Below are 19,879 nucleotides of genomic sequence, written 5' to 3'. Positions count from 1 at the left end.
AAACCTACAGGTAAAGCTATGCAATTGGTAGAAGAGGGACACAGCTTTAATTACCTCTGCATATGATGTGCAAATAGTCTTTTGATATATTAAAGCAGACTAAAATGGTGACGGAACATTTTCATAAATTTTGACGTTTGTACAATTTGAACATGTCTTGTCTTGAAGAGATATGACTTGTATATCATATTTTCTTACTGAATGCTCTGATTTGGAGTTCCATTGTGTGCCTGCTTGTTTTATGGTTTTATATGAAAGAATTTTACAGATAAACTCCTTTTTATTTGGCCCTGCAGAGTCTAAATACATCACCTGCTTTTCCCGTCTTTGACGCATTCTTGTTTGGTAGATTATATTTTACATAATAAATGCATGTGTTGAGAGAACTCATCCCTTCCCACAGTGGAATTGTAATGAGGATGTACCTCTCCTCCCTGTTGTGAGCAGCGTGCTTACCTGGGGAACAGAGATGACAAGACAAGCTCCTATTGTCAAATAATACCTTTCTTTGTCACAGCTCTATCTTATTACCCTGCCAAATGGGCATGTTGACTTCAGGAGGTGGATACACATATAGTGGGGAGTGATGAGGGATCTACTGTCTCATCTGTCTTCATTAAAGTCACAGCAGCAGTGGGAAAATTGGAAAATCAACATAGACAGTGCTACTAATTTATGTATTCATCACTTTTGCTACATGGGAAGCTTTGTTTGTCGATGTGAAGATCCGGCTGAATATCTTCCAGGATTTGCCAGAGTCTGTTCTTTACTGGAAATGGTTTTATTTAAATATAAATATGTGTACAAAGGTACAAGCAACAATATCTCAGTTCTAGCAAATAAAATTATTAATACATCAATATAAAAATGAAAAAACAAATGGCATTTAGTTGTGTTCAACTAAAAGAAAATGAGCATTTTAACTGCAGTTGATAATTAAACAACTCCAATGTGAAAAACTGACAGCGACAAAAAAAAATCAAAAGACAGATTACAGATGTATATAAAGATTTACTTTACAATAGCAGCTCATAAGCTGTACTTTAAGGCTTATATAAAATATAAAAATAAAAGACAAGCAATGATGTTGGTCTTCTCTCTTTCAGTGACAGTTTGTTCACTCGTCAGGCTGCCCTGGCACTAGCTCGCATAGACAAATGGCAGTATGGAAAACATCCAGGTAGTGATCAGATGAGGAGAATCCCATATGCTCAAACGTGAAATGGAGATGAATATAAACGCTGAAGGTTTGTCACAAGACACATTGTTTGCATGCAACAAAGAGAGAGAGAGCAAGAGCCATTTGTACAGATGCAGAGTGTTTCAGGGTAGTTCTGGTTCTTGTAAACATAGTAAGACAATTCGATTGAATTTGTAAAACTTTAATGATCCACATTAGGACCACCAATGACCTATCACATAGCTTTTCTGAGCCTTTCAGTGGTTGAAACTATGTTCAAGTTTAGAGTTCGAGATTGCCGACATTTTCCTCAACACAGCTTTTGATTGTTCCTATCTTTGTTTTACAATCAGAAAACAACAAGTGTTGGCTCATATTTTTCCCCATACCGCTCTTACCATCTTTTAAGTTTCCGTCCTAACCTTTTCCTTCTTGCACATGTTTAACATTTACTGTACACACATTCTCCTTGTGTTTCCACGTTATCCGCTGGAGAACAACACTTCAAAAGTCCAAAACATGTCATTACCAGTGGATGCTCCAGGAATACAGCTACACAAGATGTATTCCGCTCTTCATACAGTACAGCGCCAGCAGCACTCGTTGGCCAGTACATCTAGCCTGTTGTGCAGAATAGGATAAGCCTGTCTCTGTAAATAGCTCAGTCTTTTGTTAATGATAGGGACACAAATGTGCTTAGAATTGCTTTCGCATGCCAACAAGACATCATATGACAGATTAACAAAACGAAATGTTGTCCATATTGTTCTTTATTTTTTGTTGGTGTTTTCTTTTCTTTGAATATGTTAAACCTTTGTGAGATCTTCTTTCCAAGTATTCATGTGGTCATTTTTGACATGTAGTGTTGACTCAGAGTTAGGAACTGGAATGCAGGTTTAAGGATATCCCAGCTAAGATGTAGTCGTGTTCCACTTGACCCCTTCCATATTCAGACAATTCGTGTAAAACCTGCTGAGGCATCACACACACACTGTTAAATTTTCCATCTTCAGATCCATCAAAGGGAAGTTTGGTTATCCAACGACCATAATCATAGCTGTTCAAACAAATCCTTGCAGGACTGTCTGAGTACATAGGTCTCTTATCATGTTATTTCAACCACAAAAATGGTATCTACTCACTTCTCCTACTTTTGATTCTGTTAACATTTTTCGTGTCCTATCAGACATGAGTCTGCATCCGTTGAGTCTGCCGGCCGTAGTCGGACTGTTGGGAAGACACTTGAGAGGAGGCGTAGGAGAAGCGAGATGAGCTTGACACCTTGCTGGCCTGATCTGATTGGTCATACGCATCAACCTTGTCGTAGGAAGATGGCTTAACATAGCTGGTGAAGGCACGACCGTAGGTGGCAGGAAGGTAGGCCGAGCCACTGTAGAGGGGATCTGTGGGATACATGTTGGCTGATTGGGTCGGCGACTGAGGCTGCTGCTGCTGGGCTTGTGGCTGCTGTTCGTATGAAGATCTGCTCACGGTGTTGGTGGCACATCGATGGGAGAACTCGTAAATACGAGGTTGAGTGCCATGCTGGCCATATATAGGGCTCGGGGAAGGCAGCTGTGATGGTGTGTAGACTGGCCGTGAGTTGGGCACGTACTCTGAAAAGCCACTGTTGCGGATGTGACGATCATCATGGCCCCGGACATTGTAGTATCCGTTGGTGGGGTCCTAAGATGAAAACAAAGAAAATACAAATCCTAGCTATTAAATATGCTTGATATTATTTATTGTTGTGCAAAGGTCTAAGAAAACAATAGTGCATACAGTTCTTGAAGAAATATACAAACTCCTAAAGGTTTTCAAGGTGTTCTCATGTTGCCACTCTCAACATATATCATGGAACACCTATTAAGATGTAATGCAATGGATTATGTTTTCTAATGGATATTTAGCTTTATTTATCTCCCAGAGCTCTAACTGATTTAAAAGTTTTAGCTAAAAAAAAAATCCCTCCTTCAAGATAATACTACCACAACCATGGTCAGTCTGTTGGAATTGGTTAACAGTCAACTATAGCCCCATTTACACTACCCTTCTGAAACTGTGCCAAGATCAGTCTGAGCACGGTAACTGAGATAACTGTTGAGTGTAAATGGCACACACAACTGAACTGGACCACACCAGACAAAACCAAACCGCGCTAACATACAGTAGTACTCTTTCATCAGTAGTGCTCAGAGCAGTTCAGTTCTGGATCGGTTCTAAGATGACCAAGAGCGCATGAACAGACCATGTTATCTCCTTACAGTCAGCCTCTGTAATCATGAAATTTCAGACATTCATAAAAATACCAACTTGTTGCTTAGTAGTGTGATGAACCCAGAGATGGGAAGTAACGAAGTACAAATACTTCGTTACTGTACTCAAGTAGATTTTTCTGATATTTTTACTTTACTTTACTACTTATTTTTATGGCGACTTTTTACTTCTACTCCTTACATTTTTACACAAATATCTGTACTTTCTACTCCTTATATTTTAAAAAATTGGCTCGTTACTTTAGTTTTGAATCATTTCAATGGAGTTACCGTTATTATTTTTCACGTCATCAATACCAAATTCAATCTAATTGGATGGGAATCTATGTTGCATTTGACGCACCACTACAAGATGAATCAACAGATGCGGCGGTATTCATTCGCGGCAAATCATTGCAGCTTGGTGGTGGTGGCGTTAGCATAGTAGTATGGACGACGAGATGATTGAAAATGAACACAACGGAGATCTAGTCCTATTGGCAGACATCCATTTAAAGTGTAGGCAACGGCATGAAAAAAGTGGTTTCTACTTTTACTTTTATACTTTAAGTAAATTTACAAGCCTATACTTTGTTACTTTTACTTGAGTAAAGAAGTTTAATAAGTACTTACACTTTTACCAGAGTATTTTTTAACACAAGTGTCTGTACTTTTACTCAAGTACGGAAAGTGAGTACTTTTGCCATCTCTGGATGAACCTAAACTCCTGTTGTTGTTGTTAACTGCATCTGTAAGCCCTGATTAGACTTTCCTGATATCCACTTTCTAAAAGTCGATTCTGTCAAGTAAATTCACCTAAGGCTGCCTTCTTTGCCTGACTATCTGCAAACTTCCTGAATGTTACGGGTGGCGCCATGTTGATTTGCTTGTTTACCTCTAGAGAGCAGTAGTACTGTAGATTGTCATTAGGAGGTGAGGAACCGTGCTAGCGTGGTGTGTAAATGGTCGTAAGGAACCGAGTTCGGCATTGTTAACTGATCCAAGCTCGGCACTGATCGGTTTTTAGAGGTTAGTGTAAATGGGGCTTAAGTCTTAGGTCTTTGTTGGGTTAAGGTGTGAGAGGTCTAGAATTTGTCAAAATGTTTTTTAATCTAACCCTTTTTAAACATCTCAACAGCTATCCCTGATCTAGCTGCTTTTTTTATGAGGCCTTCTCCAAAGTGAATTATTTATTCTAAGAACAAACTACAGGAGATTCTGTTTATGAACCGATTTCTTTTTTGGGTTACAAAAGAAATGTGTCTGGATATATGTACAACTTTCTTTTAAAAATGTGTTTTGTTAAAATGATAAACCAAAAATATGTTGGAGTAAATGATGCAAAGTGATATATTTGAGAGGTAAGTATAAGTTGTAAGAATGTTGTAAAATACTCTACTTTGTACATTGATGGTCGTTTTTTTTAAAGTGTTTTGAGTTTTACCTTGATGTCCGATCTTTCGTCGTCCTCCTCCTCCAGGAGGTCGCTGTGTTCTGTGCGAGATGTCCCTGGAGACTCACTGCTGTTTGGAGCCTGAGGGAAGACCAAGCATTTCTAAAGAATTACAAGAATGAATAAGACCTTGCTTGAATAGGAACAAAAGGACAGTTTGAAGTTTCTGTTCCAGTGTCAATGTAACCCCTTTCTTTGTAGCTCGCATCACTGTCTAACTCACAGGGAAGTCAAAAAAAATATACATCACACCTACCATTGGTTCTTTGACATCCTCCTCATCATCGTTGCCGCGAGAAGCGTTGTGATCACTGTGAACAATCTGAACCCTGATATCACTCTTGGAAAGTCGAGTGCATCTTTTACCTGTGGGAGTTGAAAAGGGTCTCAAGTGACTTTGTTTTTAACATTTACATATTTAAATCCAAGATAAAACTGCAAAAAAACAAAAATCTGCATTCAGCATGAGAAAAAAGAGATTTGTTAGATATGAAGAATTTTCTATCTCGCACATACTGACCGTTAAGCTCACCTTTGCCTGTGTGTCGGCAGCAGAGGGACACCAGCGTAATCACACAGATGAGCAGGACACAACCCCCACCTACTGCTCCCCCAACAATTATCAGCATAGGTAGGGCTTCTGTTATAGAAGAAGAAAAGGGCAGGGGTAGATGGAAGAAAGACAGTATGTCAAAAATTTGAGGAAAAGAAATCAGAGGAAACCAAGAAACTTGTCTTCTTTAAATTCCTTAAAAACACTGTTGCTATAAATCCATAAAACGTATGCTTCAGTCTTCTCACAGCGTCTGCAGCATATGTGCATGTGGACAATTCTGCATCGTGGTGCTTGACTATTGTCTCTAATCTCTCTGATGGTAGGGTAACAAGGCCTGACATGCTATGAAGCAATAGACAGTAATCTAATTAGAGATTCCAGCAGATACTGCTGCCCTTCTCTCTCTGGAGACCCCTGCTCTGATACGTTGATGTAAATCACTGTCGAGGACCCTGTTTAAGGTGTTTGTAAGTTTAACATTGGCTCTGCTAATTCTGAAAAAAAAAAAAAAACAGGTAAATTCAAGACCACTTCAGGGGGTTTGCAACCTCATTGTCTGAGCCTAGCTATGCAGTGGTGATAGAGATTAAGATCTGAACCACATACACATGTCGTTCCTTATCAATATCTACGTTATGGGGAAAGAATATTCATTAATATAAACATGATTAAATTACAATTAATTAGAAGAGTATAATTAAGATAACCGCAAACAGATGCTCAGTTTTCTCTTAATCTCTAATGTTCTTGTATCAGGAACTGAAAATAACACTATTACACTATACACCTTCTATAAAAAATGTTAAAATATGTCCAAGCTTAGGTCACCTTAGCTTATGCAGCTGTAATTACACTGCAGAAATTGTACTTCTCATGTAGGGATGAGTAATACAACAGAGCTAGCTGCTATAGCAGGGCACAAAGCTGCAATTTAAAATGTTGCCATTGCAACAAATGCTGTGATTTATTAGTAATTATAGATTTTTAAACGCCCTTCTTAAAATTTATTAATGAGCATATAATGATTTCATTATTCCTGTTGCTGAGCACGTGGCTCCAATATCATAATTTGTCATCCACTATGACAAATTAACTCCAACAGCCAGCCATCTGCTTGCGGTATTTACAAGACAGAAAAGACTTTAAAGATCAAGCAGCAGAAAGTATAATCCACATGGTTACCCTGTTTATACCAGTAAGGATTAACACAGGAAGCAGGATAAGTGTAATTTAAAAAGTCAATGAGTTATTGCTGAAAATATGGTTATTAATCATGTTGTGCTTGTTTTAGCAACCATTTGCTATGGATGATATTTGTAGTGATCATATTATCATCTTTTTTATTGGGGCCACTGAGCATAGCTGTTTTTTTCATTAGTTTATTACGAGCCACCATGACAAAAAAAAAAAAAAAAAAATCAGCATTGTTTAATAGTCTACCAGTAATTATAAGATGACAAAGCTTTAGAAAATGAAACAGCAGATCCTTATTTCTCCATATTGTGGCCATCAAAGCTATGATTAGTTATGCAACACAGCTGACTACTACAGGAAGCAAGAAAAGTGGTTATGTTGCAGGGCTGTCAACTCTCACCCATTGGGCGTGAGACTCCCGCATCTCAGGGTCTTCAAACCCTTTCACTCCATATCCCCACTTTTCCACACTAAGAAATATCGGACACTAAAACTCAACTCCATCCTGATGCCCTGTTTATACCCAGTCATATTAATTTATATTATATTATATTAAAAAATACCGGGATTTCTGAGCAGTTATTACAACGTATGTCATTTGAACTTTTATCTTTATGTTATCTAGACTAAGATTATTCACTTTGTAAATTAATGAAGACCTTAATCAATCTAGTACTTCAGTAAATGTGAATAGAATGTACATCAGCTAGCTTAAATTATCAATGTAGAGACTGAGTGTAGGATCACATAAAATGGTTTGTTTTCTCTACACATAGTGTTTTTTTTTTAGTGAGGTTTAATCCTTGTTTCCTCTTATTTAGCCAACTGATTTAGTCCCAGTTTTTATCCATGTTTTCCCCACAAGTTAAATAATTATTGCTCAGTCTAGTTGAATAATCCCCCATTGAAATTTGGAACTAATTAAACCAACACAACTATCTAAATTCTTAAAGCTTTGAGGTATGCCTTACCAACCCATAGGAGGTCCACAAAAAAGAACCATTTAATTCTATTTGTCAAAAGATCAGCGACCAAAGAAAAGACCAACCAGATACACAGAGGATGTGCAGAACAACTCATTTATCCAGGATTGATAAAGGAGGAACCACAGGGACGTTCTAATTTTTTTTATTATTTATTATCCTTATTTAGGTCCATCGAATATGTTTAGAAACTTAATTTCCATCACACCTTCCAAAATTAAACATTCAGGGGAATGCTGTCTTGTGTCATGGTAAGTTTCTATAGAATCTACTAGGGCTTAATCGGTTAATTAATCGGTTTATTAATCGTGATTACCGGTAATCAATTGTTGAAAGAATCATTAACTAATTTAGTAATTGATTAATAGTTAACTGGAATATAGAGAGTCTAGAACATGCTTTTGCTGACAGAGCAACCTACCTTGGGCAGAAATTATACCAAAATTGTAAAACAAATATTTTAAAATGTTGTATTTGAAATAAAAAAACTTTTTCATCTGTCATCATGCTCTATTGAGAACTCTTCAAGTGGAAAGGTTTTAGCTTAAGCTAGTTTAATTTTGTAAAAAAATTCTTCTTTAAGGAACCTTTGGTTATCTGATTAATAATTGAACAAAATAATTTAAAGGTAAATTTATTTTGCAAAATAATGGTTAGTTGCAGCCATAGGAATCTACAGACTCCTAGAGGGTCTGAATTGTTCAGCTGTTTTGTTACTTTTAAGAAAAACTAATAGCATAGTGAGTTAAGATTTTTAAATGCTTAGCCTATTACCAAATATTCATAGACAGTGAAGTTTGCATGGGATTTGATTCCACTGGTTCCTGTATTAGTGTCAGTATTCCACTGATAGCTTATTAGTTCCCCATTGTTTATTTTACTTGAACTGCATAGAATACTTAATAAACATAGTTGTGAAATTATTAGTTTACGGTTTATTTAAGATGAAGTATTTTATTAGGTCCCATTCTTCTTTACTCCAGTTCTCTAAAAATCACCAGACATTAGAAAATATATAATGTTTATGTATAATGTGTGAAAACATTTCCAGATAACTGCAGATAATTTATGGTTATTCAGTAACATTTACTGTGTTATCAAAAATTCCCCATTTAGCCACTTTGTTTCAGTTAAATCCTCTTAAAACCTACAACCTGTAGCTGCACCTATCCTCAGAGCCTTTTAATCTGACCATGACAAGGGTTGCCTCTCCAAACTATTTTAAAATCTCACTCACGGTTTGGTGAAAAGTTGGCAGCCCTTGTGCTGTAATTTTATTTGGTTTTGCAGTTTCTGCTAATTGGATTTATGGGACAGATCTATGTTAATATCATTTTAACATTATATACAGAGCCGCTCTCAATGTTTACCTTGCTCTTTCAGTGTCACCAGTGCAGTCCCTGTGCCGAAGCGATTCCAAGCAGTGCAGTTGTACCGCATCTGAAAATCCTGAACCAAAGTCTCAGACAGCACCAGAGAAGACTGGACTCCATGGTCAGTGGTTACAGTCTGCACTGAGTAACGACCAGAGGATCCAGAGGACAGACTCATGTCCCCAAAGGTCCACACCTGTGGAGGGTAAACATTAGGTTGGAAATTACTTTTTTACGTAATGAATCTCTGAACAAATGACCAACGCAAAGGCATGCACACTTGTTTATGGATCCCTGTCAGCTGCTGTCAGAACCAGTTTATCAGTTTATTCTGCTCTCCATCTGCTGACCTCCAAGGTGCTCTGTGGCTGACATGGCTCATAGGCTCATCCTTAAGCTACCATCAATATCTACCCTGCGGGTGAGGCCCAACGAGGGTTAGGAGGCCATGCAATGAAATAGGGATCCTCTCTGCTGTCTTCAGCTTGAGGACAGCAGGGCACCTGTCTCTCACTCCTCTTCAAACCTTAATTATCCCATTCCAGCCCAGTATACCTGCAGCGGTTCAACAGGGTCAGCTGAGCGATGCCTCTCTGGCTGCTAATTGAATGTAGTTCTGTAAATCCTGCAAAACCCCCATTGTGCGCTGCTCCCCTCACTCTGGAATCCTTCCAGCCTCTCTGTGCAATTACAGCTGTGAATATGTGCACCCAAGTGTGTGTCTTTTAACAAGTCAGGCTGAGGTGTGTTGGAGCAAAGGTCTGATGCTGAGGTCAGGGCTAACATTCCTCTGACTGCGGTCTAATGTGGGTGTGGTAAGTAGAAATATTTCAGTGTTTTATTCTCCCACAAATGATTAAATAAACCACTACACAAACAAAGAGGCTTGCTTACAATCTTATCAGGTGGAGGGCTGCTTCCCACGCGGCACTCAAGTTTGCCCTTTGAGTGCTTGACAGCATGCTGTGTTGCGTCTGCTGTGATGATAGGTGGACCTGGTGTGAGGATGGCAGAAAAATAGATAAAGGAATTGTTTTACTTAACTGAAGCTTCAAAAAAAAACAAAGAATCCATAACCTACCAATTTAAGACGTTAAAACATTTAAGATATTGTTAGCTTCATTATTGTTATAGGGGAGTACACAGAGCAAGTTAAGGTCAACAAGTCGGGATGTCTGCTACAGAAATTTAGGAGAGTCACAGACAGTGCATTCATTTTTTAAATCACCATTTTAGTGAACTTTGTAAACCTCTGCAGTGAGCATCTTTAGCAGTTTTTATTAACCAGCCTAGCTGGGGATGTGGCTTTAACATGTTCGTCACCCCAAAACAGATTTTTTTGAATCGTGTAACTTCCTTATGTGGTAAAAAATCAGATCTGTTTCCGATAGTTTTCAAAGCGCCTGCAGTCTGAGTGGTCATGTTGCATTTCATCTGACTCTCCTGTTAATCATCTAGACTCTGACTAATCACTCATAGACTCTGACTAATCATTCATAAAGAACCCTCTCTGGCACAGCAGTCACTGCTTCAAAAAACACATTATAAACAGTTCTGTTCTCTTGTCTTACATTGCGTTCTTCTTGTTATGATATGATTATATTGTTGTCAGCTCTCAATGTCAGATAAATTATAATAACATAGAGACCATAACAATATTCCATAAACATTGCCCAGCTAAGTGACGTATACATTTCTGTTGTGCCCATATGGGTTTGGGCTGTGAAACATTCAGACTGGCGTATGATCTTGGTTGCAATTAAGTAGCAACCTGAACAACCACGCAGAAAAAAAAAATATTTCAACAAATCATTGGAAATGAGCAACAATGCATCCTTAATGACTGACAATGTATCCTTAGTTTAAGATCAAGATCTAGTGCAAAACTTAAAGCCCATACAACTAGTCAAACTAATTATGGGCAAAGAAGAGTTTGACTGCATAGAAACTGTAATATTTTACTCTGTCTATTACCCACTGACCTTTTTTCTTAATCTTAATAGGATTATTAAAAAAATCATTTACCTAAATAATGACAAGAGAAAACAGTTTCTGAAATTGAATACAAACTAATCATCTGCAAGTGCCAAAGTATCTCAAACTTTTACAAAGGAACAATAGTTTGTTTCTGTAAAGTCATTTGCTGCAGCCATTACTCACCATTTACTGTTAGAGTGACATCTCTTTCTGCAACTCCTATACGAGGAACAATGGCCTTGCAGGTGTACGTTCCAGCATCCTCCTGGGTAACAGCCTTCAGCTGCAAGGTGTTACCATTACTGAGCACCTGGAGAGAAATTCAAAGAGACAAGTGAGAAATGTGTCAGAAAGGGAAAAGCGAGAAATTAAGCGGTAGAGAGAATAGGCAGACAAAAGAAGCCCAAGCCTTCAGCAGGGGCCCCCTCATTGCAGAGGCAGCGCAGAGGTGGGCTGACCATTGTAAGAAATGCTGGTGGTTGGAGTTTAATTTCATTGTGAAGAGCTTTAATCACAGCATTAAGCACTCCAGCCACCGGTGAGTGACCGTGCTGCTGGGGAGATTGTTGTAATTAAACAGTGGGGACAGATCGTGGCATACTATGTGTGAGTGGGCCCTAGCCTTTGGAGCTCCTACACTCACTCACTCCTTAGCTCATTGATCCTGTCATTCCATCAAGCTGTGATTAATCCATTTATCCCTGCTCTGTCCTCCTCCCTCCCTTTCTCCATCTTCACATCCGCCCTCTCACTCTCTCTATTTTATTTTTTTATTTCAACACACTTATGGAGTAACCCAATTAATCCATTACTCATGGTTGTCTAAGGGACAGTGGCAGTGGGTGGATTAGAAAAATGCCTGCACATTTTGCTTGGAGTGGCTGAAAGTGTTCACTCTGAGAGATGACGGCACCGCTTTTTTTTTTTTTTCCAACAGCGGTCTGCGCTGGGGCTGCTTTCTCCAGCACAGCTTCAGAAATTATATTAGTGGTCTGGAAAGAGGTTCCTAAGGGACGCTACCTTTAATGGTGTGTGCAGGGAAAGACATTTACCAGAGTGATGTAAAGTTAAGATGGAAACTTCTCATTATTTCAACCCAAGAAAGTGACTTTGAGGAGACAGATTCAGGTGTTGTGTCTAGATCTTTTTTTTTTTTTTTACCTGAGCAGCAGAATCACTGTTATAAAAGATACAGGAATTTTTTAAGACAAATACCAGACAATCGCAAAATTAAAAGTAATTAACAGGCACTTTATAAAAAAAAAAACAAAAAAAAATAAAAAAAACATCAGCATTCTTGCTTCCCAATAGCAGAAAAGAATATAACAGAAATATTTGGCAAGTCTGAGATCAATTGAAATAGAGTTTGTTGCTCTGAAAGGTTGGAAAGCTATCCAGTAAGGAACAATCTATTTATATCTTTTACAGTTTAGAAATTTTTGCTGTGAGATTCTGTTAAAAGGTTGAAATAATTTAATACCTGACTTACATTAAATAACTCTCTTTGGGTCTTATTTTAGCTTAGATGGTTCTAACATTACCTCACACTTCCTCCATGACACCACTTTAGAAATATTATGAACTTGGAAGCAGCTTTCTATTATTACTGATTACATGAAAGAGAACCAAGATGGTTGTATACTGTTGGGTTTGACGGTGTAAATACTAATGCGAAAAAAGAGTTGAAAGAAGTTTTCATTACAGTCTAAGGTTCAGAAGTAAATGTTATCAATTTTGTTATATCAAGTGTCGATGAGTGTATCTGGTTAATATCCAGAAGAATAATTAGCCATCTATATATTACAATACTATGAAGATCTGCTCGGATCACTTTATTTCAGCAATGACATTTTCAAAGGTTTTGAGAAATGGATATATCATTAAAATGTAAAGCTAGATTTGTGGAAACCATGGAGGGTAGAAGAATAAATGCCTATTATTCCCACATTTTAGTTGCATTCATTTACAAGCGTTCATATCACTATAAATATATACTGTTATTTCACTTAAAGGTATAGTGGAGGATTTTCAGAACAGAAATGCCTATTAAACACTTGCAAGAGCATGCACAAGCCAACTTCTCCTTGTGAATGCTCTGTTTAAAAGTTGCTGTTTGCATCGCTCATACAAGCTTACTTTCCAAAAGAAGATTTGTAATTTTTCCACTATGTCAGACTCACCACCGGTAAGTGAAAATGGGAACGAGCACTTAGGACAGTCTTATGTAAACATATCACCAGAATGATTGACAATTGTGAGAACCACTTATTTTGATGATTCAAATAACAACATCCTCCACTATACCTTTAAGATAAAGACCATATATGCATGCAAGGCTGATATAAGCAAATTAATCTGCTATTTTCATGGAAAAACAACTGATTACCCTGTATTTTTTCACTCTTTCCACCTTGTATTGATTAATAACAATAATGGCTATCTTTGCTCCATACCCTTTTATGAAGAGATCATCTAACATTTATTTATAAGCCCCTTCAGCAGTTCACTGAGCCATTTCTCATAAGAAAAGGAGTAAAAAAGAAAAAAAAAAGGCTTTACAGGTATACTATCAATATGCAAATTTTCTGAGCCACTAACTTACTCCGTCCTTGTGGGAACTATCTGTTAATCCAGATCATTGGTCCCAGAGGAAGCTAATGGCTACTGCAAGTGTGACCATGACCTAAGTGGGTCTGTACCAATTTAAAAAAAAATTACAATCAAAAGTGTCATAGTGGATTGTTCTAATGAAAGATGAATGATTTCTCTGATCAATATCTAGGTAAAAACATTTACAGCAAAGTGGATTTTTTTTTTCAAAAAAGAATGATTTTTTATACAGCTAAGTAATAAAAAAACATGCATTTAGATTGTTTATAACAAATAGATCAGCCATGACTGGGTAACCATTTGCATCAGCTTCTGGGACCAGTTATTCTGAATTTATACTACCTGATCAGAATTCTGCCTTAAAGGTCTTAGCCCATTCCATTAATCAATCTTACATGAAGCTAAAGGAAGAAAAAAACAACAATAAAAAATGGATATCATGCCAAAAGAGAAGCAAAGTATGGACAATATGGTAAGATGTGATCTTCTTATAAACTGTTTGAAGTCAAGTAGTAATTTCTTTTACTTTGAACCAGTTGTCAGCTGACTGATTGACCAACTGATTGCCTTTGACTTATGGCAGTATGCCATGTGCACATATTTTTCTGTATGAATCTGTCAGTGGGCAGACAGTTTTCTGCCAGAGGCTCTAGCCCGAAGGGAGCTAGCTGTGAGAGTTGTTGAAGATTCAGCCAGGAAAAAAGTGTCAGAAAAAGTGTGTGGGATTCTTGCCTCAAGGCCATGTGCAAATGTTTCTCTCTGGAGGAATGTCAGCATTGAGGTTTAACCATCAAGATAAAGTGGTGACTTATTTTTGCTGGTTGACTTACCACGCTGGAGCCATGCTTTGTCCAGGCCAGAGTCAGAGGAGGGTTTCCAGTCCAAGCACAGGTAAAGGCAGCATCCATCCCTATGTCTACAGTCATTGGCTTGGGCTCTGACAGCAGTCTGGGGCCAACTAATGTAAAGCAAACAGTTTCAATCAGAAAGAAAATTATTTTCAGGCAATATTCACCTTTAAGATGTAAAAAAAAAAAACAACCAAAAAGGCAGCTTGCTCTTCAGCATTTCTAGTTTCTGAACTAAAACTCACACTGCACATCGACCAGTGTGCTGACATTGGTGCTGCCCACGGAGTTGGACACCTCGCAGGAGACTGGGTCGGTGAAGTAAGAGTAGTCCACTGTCACCTCAAGGCTGTCCCCATTGGCCTCTGAGATGGGCACACCTCCTTTTGACCACCTTGAAAGTAAGAGTAACCATATTAAACTGTTTCATTTATTCAGGAAATTTAATTAACCATGCATATGAAAACGGTCATTAGCCGATTCAAGGCCAGTGCCAATCAAACTCTGCCAATCATGAAGCTAATTTCACCTAGATAATTGACTGGCAAAGCTTTTATTTATTTTTTTCTAATACACATCTGTGTTTTCAAGAAAGTCTGAAATTACATACTTTATGATCAAATCATTGCAGATAATATTATTTCCAAGGATCAATGGGAACAAACTGAACTGAAAGAAATGGGATACCTGTAACCAGTGATCTCAGGGTTGGCAGATGCAGAGCAGATGAAGAGAACTTTGGCCCCTTCAGTCACGGTCTGAGGTTGGACGGATAGGGTCACTGAGGGAGGATCTTTGAGGAGCAAACATGTTCATGTTAAAGTTTCAGGACTAACGCTGGCAATCCTTGAACTCTTCATCTATTTTTCATGTTTTAAAGATCTGTATAGACAGGTACATGCACTTACGCTGGACACTGATAGTAACTGAAGTCTGTCGTCCAGCTGGGGCAGCTGGGTTGAGAACCCTGCAGGTGTAGGTGCGTCCAGAGTCACTGTCTTCTGGAATGATTGGAAGCATACTGACAGCTGCCTCCCTCTTCCCATCCTCCATTAGTGTCTACAGAGTTTGGACAACAACAATGTGGAAACTTAGAAAAGAAAACTTCCTCAATGTTGCAAAAAATAAGTTATTACTTTATGACACTGTGGGCTTTATGTTTTATGTGCATAGTTTGAAAATTGCATTCCCGATCTTTGGAATGTCAGTTAAGTCATATATTTTATGTTGCAGCCACAGAATATTGTGCTGTTTCTACAATTTTCAGAATGCTCCCTGTCAGCGCTCCGTGTTGGTTATCATACTTTAAATCTATTTACTCCTTAGAAATCAATACTTCTAAGTAAGTAAAGCAGTAGATTCTTAGGATTTGGCTTACCGGATGCCGACTTTTTCAATTATGTTTCTAAAAAATGCATAAAGAAATTTTGAGTAACGTGATATAGTGCTTTGAAAGGCTGTTTATCTCCCTTTAACTTTTTCACATATTGTCAAGTCAATGGACCGCAAAATGCATTGTATTTTATAGGGGTTTAATGTAATGGACCAAAGTAATGCATTTAATGACAGAATGATAAGAAGACTCTATAAATATTAATGCTAAAGGCTTACTAAAGATATTGAACTAGACTTTAGATCTAAACCATGCCATACTTGCTCTGGCTGCATATCTGAAGTTTTGGGTCATTGCCCGGGTGAGAGCCCAGGTGCCCTATTTTAGCTGTACCATCTTCCCACCAGCTCTGACCAACTTTATTGTAAAAACAATAGGTCCTCACTGCTTCTTTCCAGGGTTTCATTTTTTTGTGACCTTAAAAGCTGGCCCCACTCTACTGTCACAGGACTTAAGAGCTGGACTTACAAAGTCAGTGTCTTAAACACACTGTGGCCAAAACTGAGTTCCTCTGCAATATGAAAATTGTAATTATTTGGCAAAGGCAATTAACTGCAAAACCCTACTTTCTCTAGCTCAACCATCTATAAAGGTCATATTTGTGTAACACAGGACTAATACATGTCCTGCCGACATATTTACAACATCTGAGCTGTAGATGTCTGTACTGACAACTAGTGTGTTGCTTTCTTCTCTGTTGAATACCCTTAATGCTAAGCTTAAGGATGTTTGTGGCCATGTGCGCCTTATTTAATAATGGAGTAAAAATTTACTGAATTCTGGCATTGTGTTATAAGATAACCCTGCTTCTCCACAACTTTCTTCCTGACCTGCCTGGTGTTTTGGCTGAGTCTGCATGATGGTATGGTGCTCACTAATTCTCTCAAGCAAACCTCAGGCCTTCATAGAACAGCTTTATTTACAGTAGGATTCAATTCATAAATTAATTAAACAGAGGCTGCAAAAATATAAATTATGTGGTGATAATGAAATAAAATAGGTTAAAGTTATAGCAAAGTCTAAAGAGAAGATAAGATAACTACAAGGGCCACAGAGAATGTGGGGGGTGAGGAAAAGTGTGACGCATTGAGTGTGAGCTGAACCTTTTCCTTTGACAGCCAAATCAATGGAGCAGTTCCTTGGCTAGACAGACAAAAAGCACATTTATGCTAGATCAAATCACATCACCACCTGTCACCACCACTCACTTGGACAAAGCTTTGTCCGACCCTCCACATGGCCTCAGTTGGGAATATTGACGGATATTTGCTCCGTTATTCACAAAGCGGCCTCATGTTTTAACTGAATATTGATGCCACTCTTCTCCTCTTCAATTTCTTATACCTCACATCCTTTCATATCGCTCACCATTCTGACCCTCGCCCCTACCCCTCAAACCCACGCCCACCTCTCCCTCTTTTGCTTCTTTAAATGTGGCCTTTAGCGTCGTTTAGAGTGGTCAGGGAGCATGAAATATGTGACACTTTCCCAGCCACGGCCCGCTGACGCTTTGGTGCATCTCCATTGTGAGTCTACATTGTTTTGGGTGCTTTCCCCGCTGCAAAGGCTGTACTGTATGAAACGCTCATGCCTGTCTGAGCTTTGGCATGCTCCAGTTATGCTGTAGTATGGTTGCATTAGCAAGCAAAGGGGGGCGGAGGTGGGGGGTGGAAGCATAAGAGGGGAAGGTGGTGTTCAGAAATGAGTGATAAGTGAAAACAGAGGGGGGCAGCTAAGAAGTGGAGAGTAGTAATAAATAAAAATGGAAAGATATTTAGAGTCCTACCCTCAAGAGGAATTATCTTTTCTTTTAATAGTCCTGTATTCAATTATCTATAAATTAGTACAAGATTACACGGGCGGTTAATGGTTAAGCCTACTCTCACACTACCTTGGAATAAATGGCCATCTCCATGACCTCTCCGTCTCTGTACCAGGTGATATCAGCTGCAGGTTTAGCTCCTGAAGCTCTGCAGGTAAGGTTGTGCGGTGTGTGGGCCTTCAGACGTACAACAGGGCCGCCTTCCACCACTGGGTCAGATGGAGGAACTGTGGATCAGAACAAAAACATAGCCATTAAAAAAAAGGGCAAGATTCAGGTGAACGCACATGCAGGCTAAGGCTTGCTATAGCTTTAAGCTTATCAATGTATGACTACAACTTATTACTACTAAGCATCTTTTAACAAGGTGTAGTTTAAGACATAAGGACCAAAAAGAGTTGCTAGTTGGCAAGAGGAAACAAAAAAGAAACACTCAACCTTGTTTATTTCCTTTCTGGAGACTAGCATTATTACTCTATTTGCTCCCACCGTTGCAGAGTGATGTTTCAGTCGAATTGCTTATTTGTTCATTTATTTGCATGGTTTCGCACGCACCACTGGCAAGCCGAGCGTGCCACCCCTGATGAAGGCGTCTATCTCCCCCGACCAATAAGAAAAGGCATAAACATGGGGTTTGTGCTGGCCTTTCTCGCACCCTCCGCCGAACCAATTTCGCTGTGTGTATCTGAATTGTCAGAGGTCCTTCCGTTGCCGCAGCATGGACACTAATGGAATCCGAGTGCTAGGTGATTTTAATTTCCATGCCGATTCCCCTGACTGCACTCCCACCGTTGACTTCTTTGACTGTGCAGGATTGCTTTGGTCTCATCTGGACAACATTGATTTATACACACACACAAACACACACCTACACACCCCACACACATGCAGACTGTTGCACATACAACACAGGAAAGCCGCAGTTCCTTCTTGATAGTTATGTCCTCACAAACAGCTAAACTGGATCCTGATTTCATTTCTATGTGTATTTCACAGGCATAGTGATAATGAACATCCAGCAGGAGTCTTAGGAAGCTTTCCCAGGAGAAGTGGTAGATTTTCTTTGATTCTCATGGCTTTGCATTGTGTTTATGTATGTATATTCATATATAGATGCAACTGAAGAGTGCTTTGATCATTGTTGTGCAGCTGTGAAACTAAATATAAAGGTGAGCAGTTGAGCAAATATCCACAAACCTCAAACTTTTCACATATTGTATCATTACAGTCAGCAAATATGATGTATTTTATTTGCCTTTTATCTCCCAAACCAGCAAAATTGTTCCCTTAGTGTGAAGTGGAAGGAAAGTTACGCATGGTTGTCAAGATTCTGCACAAATACAAATGTAAACAAAATGATTTTTCCCCCATTGTTGTTTTAAAGAATATATTAGCAACTCTTTGTATAGTCCAGGGTTTCAAAGAGTCCCGTCAACATATTATCTCACCTGACTGGGAGCTCATTTGGTGTTCCTCCAAAAGGTACCACTGGCCTCTAGATTGCTTTGCTAAAGTATGCTACCCTTTTATAGCCTTTGAATTTAGATAAACACCTGTCTTAGCAGGTTTGCCGTTTACTGTACTTTTCCCCCCAGTTTCTAAAAGTGGATTTGCCAGTGCTTTGTGATCTTTACAAAGCTTGGGATATTTTTTTTATAGTCAGACTGTACTTCAAACACCAAAACAGCTTTCTCCCTAACATATCTGCTGTTCTAGAATTGCAATGCTTAAGGTAGTTGCACTTTGGAGTAGCTCCTTTAGCTTGATTCTGATATTCTTTTTTATTCAATTTCTCCTTGGGGTTAATTAAGTATTTTTGAGTTTAATTTTCTTGAACATGATGATGCTGTTCATTTACTGTTCTGTAAAAGCACCATGTTGCCTTCACAGAACAGCTGAAGTTTATATACAAACTGGTGGACTCTTTTTGCAAATTAGGTGGGGGGGATTTGGTGATTCTATTTACAGTTCTTAGAGTAAAGGGGGATAAATACTAATAAATACCACACTTTTGAGATTATGTTGAAAATTTTGTGCATATTATCTTTCTTTCACTTTCCAAATATTTATCACTTTGCATGGGGCTAGATGATGAAATGCACCCCATAATACACTGAGGCATGTGGCTGAAATAGGGCAGATAGTCTTTTGTTCTATTTGAGATCCATGGGAAGTTACCCTACAAAGAGAAACCGGATCTCCAATCGACAACAATAAATTAAAGAACAGCAGCTT

At 38.6% G+C, this 19,879-nt stretch overlaps 1 protein-coding gene across 5 annotated transcripts in view; it reads right to left on the bottom strand.

The window, feature by feature from the left end:
* Window positions 1-1,564: 1,564 nt before the first annotated feature.
* kirrel2 (kin of IRRE like 2 (Drosophila)) overlaps window positions 1,565-19,879 on the bottom strand; it is a 46,195-nt gene continuing 27,880 nt past the window's right edge. Inside the window, exons 4-15 of one of the 5 annotated variants that reach the window (XM_015376899.1) lie at window positions 17,714-17,871; window positions 15,338-15,488; window positions 15,117-15,222; window positions 14,675-14,823; window positions 14,412-14,539; window positions 11,155-11,281; window positions 9,889-9,989; window positions 8,992-9,190; window positions 5,409-5,528; window positions 5,145-5,254; window positions 4,880-4,990; window positions 1,565-2,866 (exon numbers count right to left, since the gene is read on the bottom strand). In XM_015376899.1, coding sequence (XP_015232385.1) covers window positions 2,363-2,866; window positions 4,880-4,990; window positions 5,145-5,254; window positions 5,409-5,528; window positions 8,992-9,190; window positions 9,889-9,989; window positions 11,155-11,281; window positions 14,412-14,539; window positions 14,675-14,823; window positions 15,117-15,222; window positions 15,338-15,488; window positions 17,714-17,871 — 1,964 coding nt within the window. In that variant the 3' untranslated portion in view covers window positions 1,565-2,362. The remainder of the gene's footprint in view (window positions 2,867-4,879; window positions 4,991-5,144; window positions 5,255-5,408; window positions 5,529-8,991; window positions 9,191-9,888; window positions 9,990-11,154; window positions 11,282-14,411; window positions 14,540-14,674; window positions 14,824-15,116; window positions 15,223-15,337; window positions 15,489-17,713; window positions 17,872-19,879) is intronic. The other 4 variants (XM_015376901.1, XM_015376900.1, XM_015376902.1 and 1 more) reach the window with 4 other exon arrangements.

Source organism: Cyprinodon variegatus, unplaced genomic scaffold (genome assembly GCF_000732505.1).
Source record: "Cyprinodon variegatus isolate N-32 unplaced genomic scaffold, C_variegatus-1.0 Scaffold143, whole genome shotgun sequence".
Classification (NCBI taxonomy): Eukaryota; Metazoa; Chordata; class Actinopteri; order Cyprinodontiformes; family Cyprinodontidae; genus Cyprinodon; species Cyprinodon variegatus.
The sequence above is the reverse complement of the archived record's forward strand: the minus strand, read 5'-3'. Positions and strand labels throughout refer to the sequence as shown.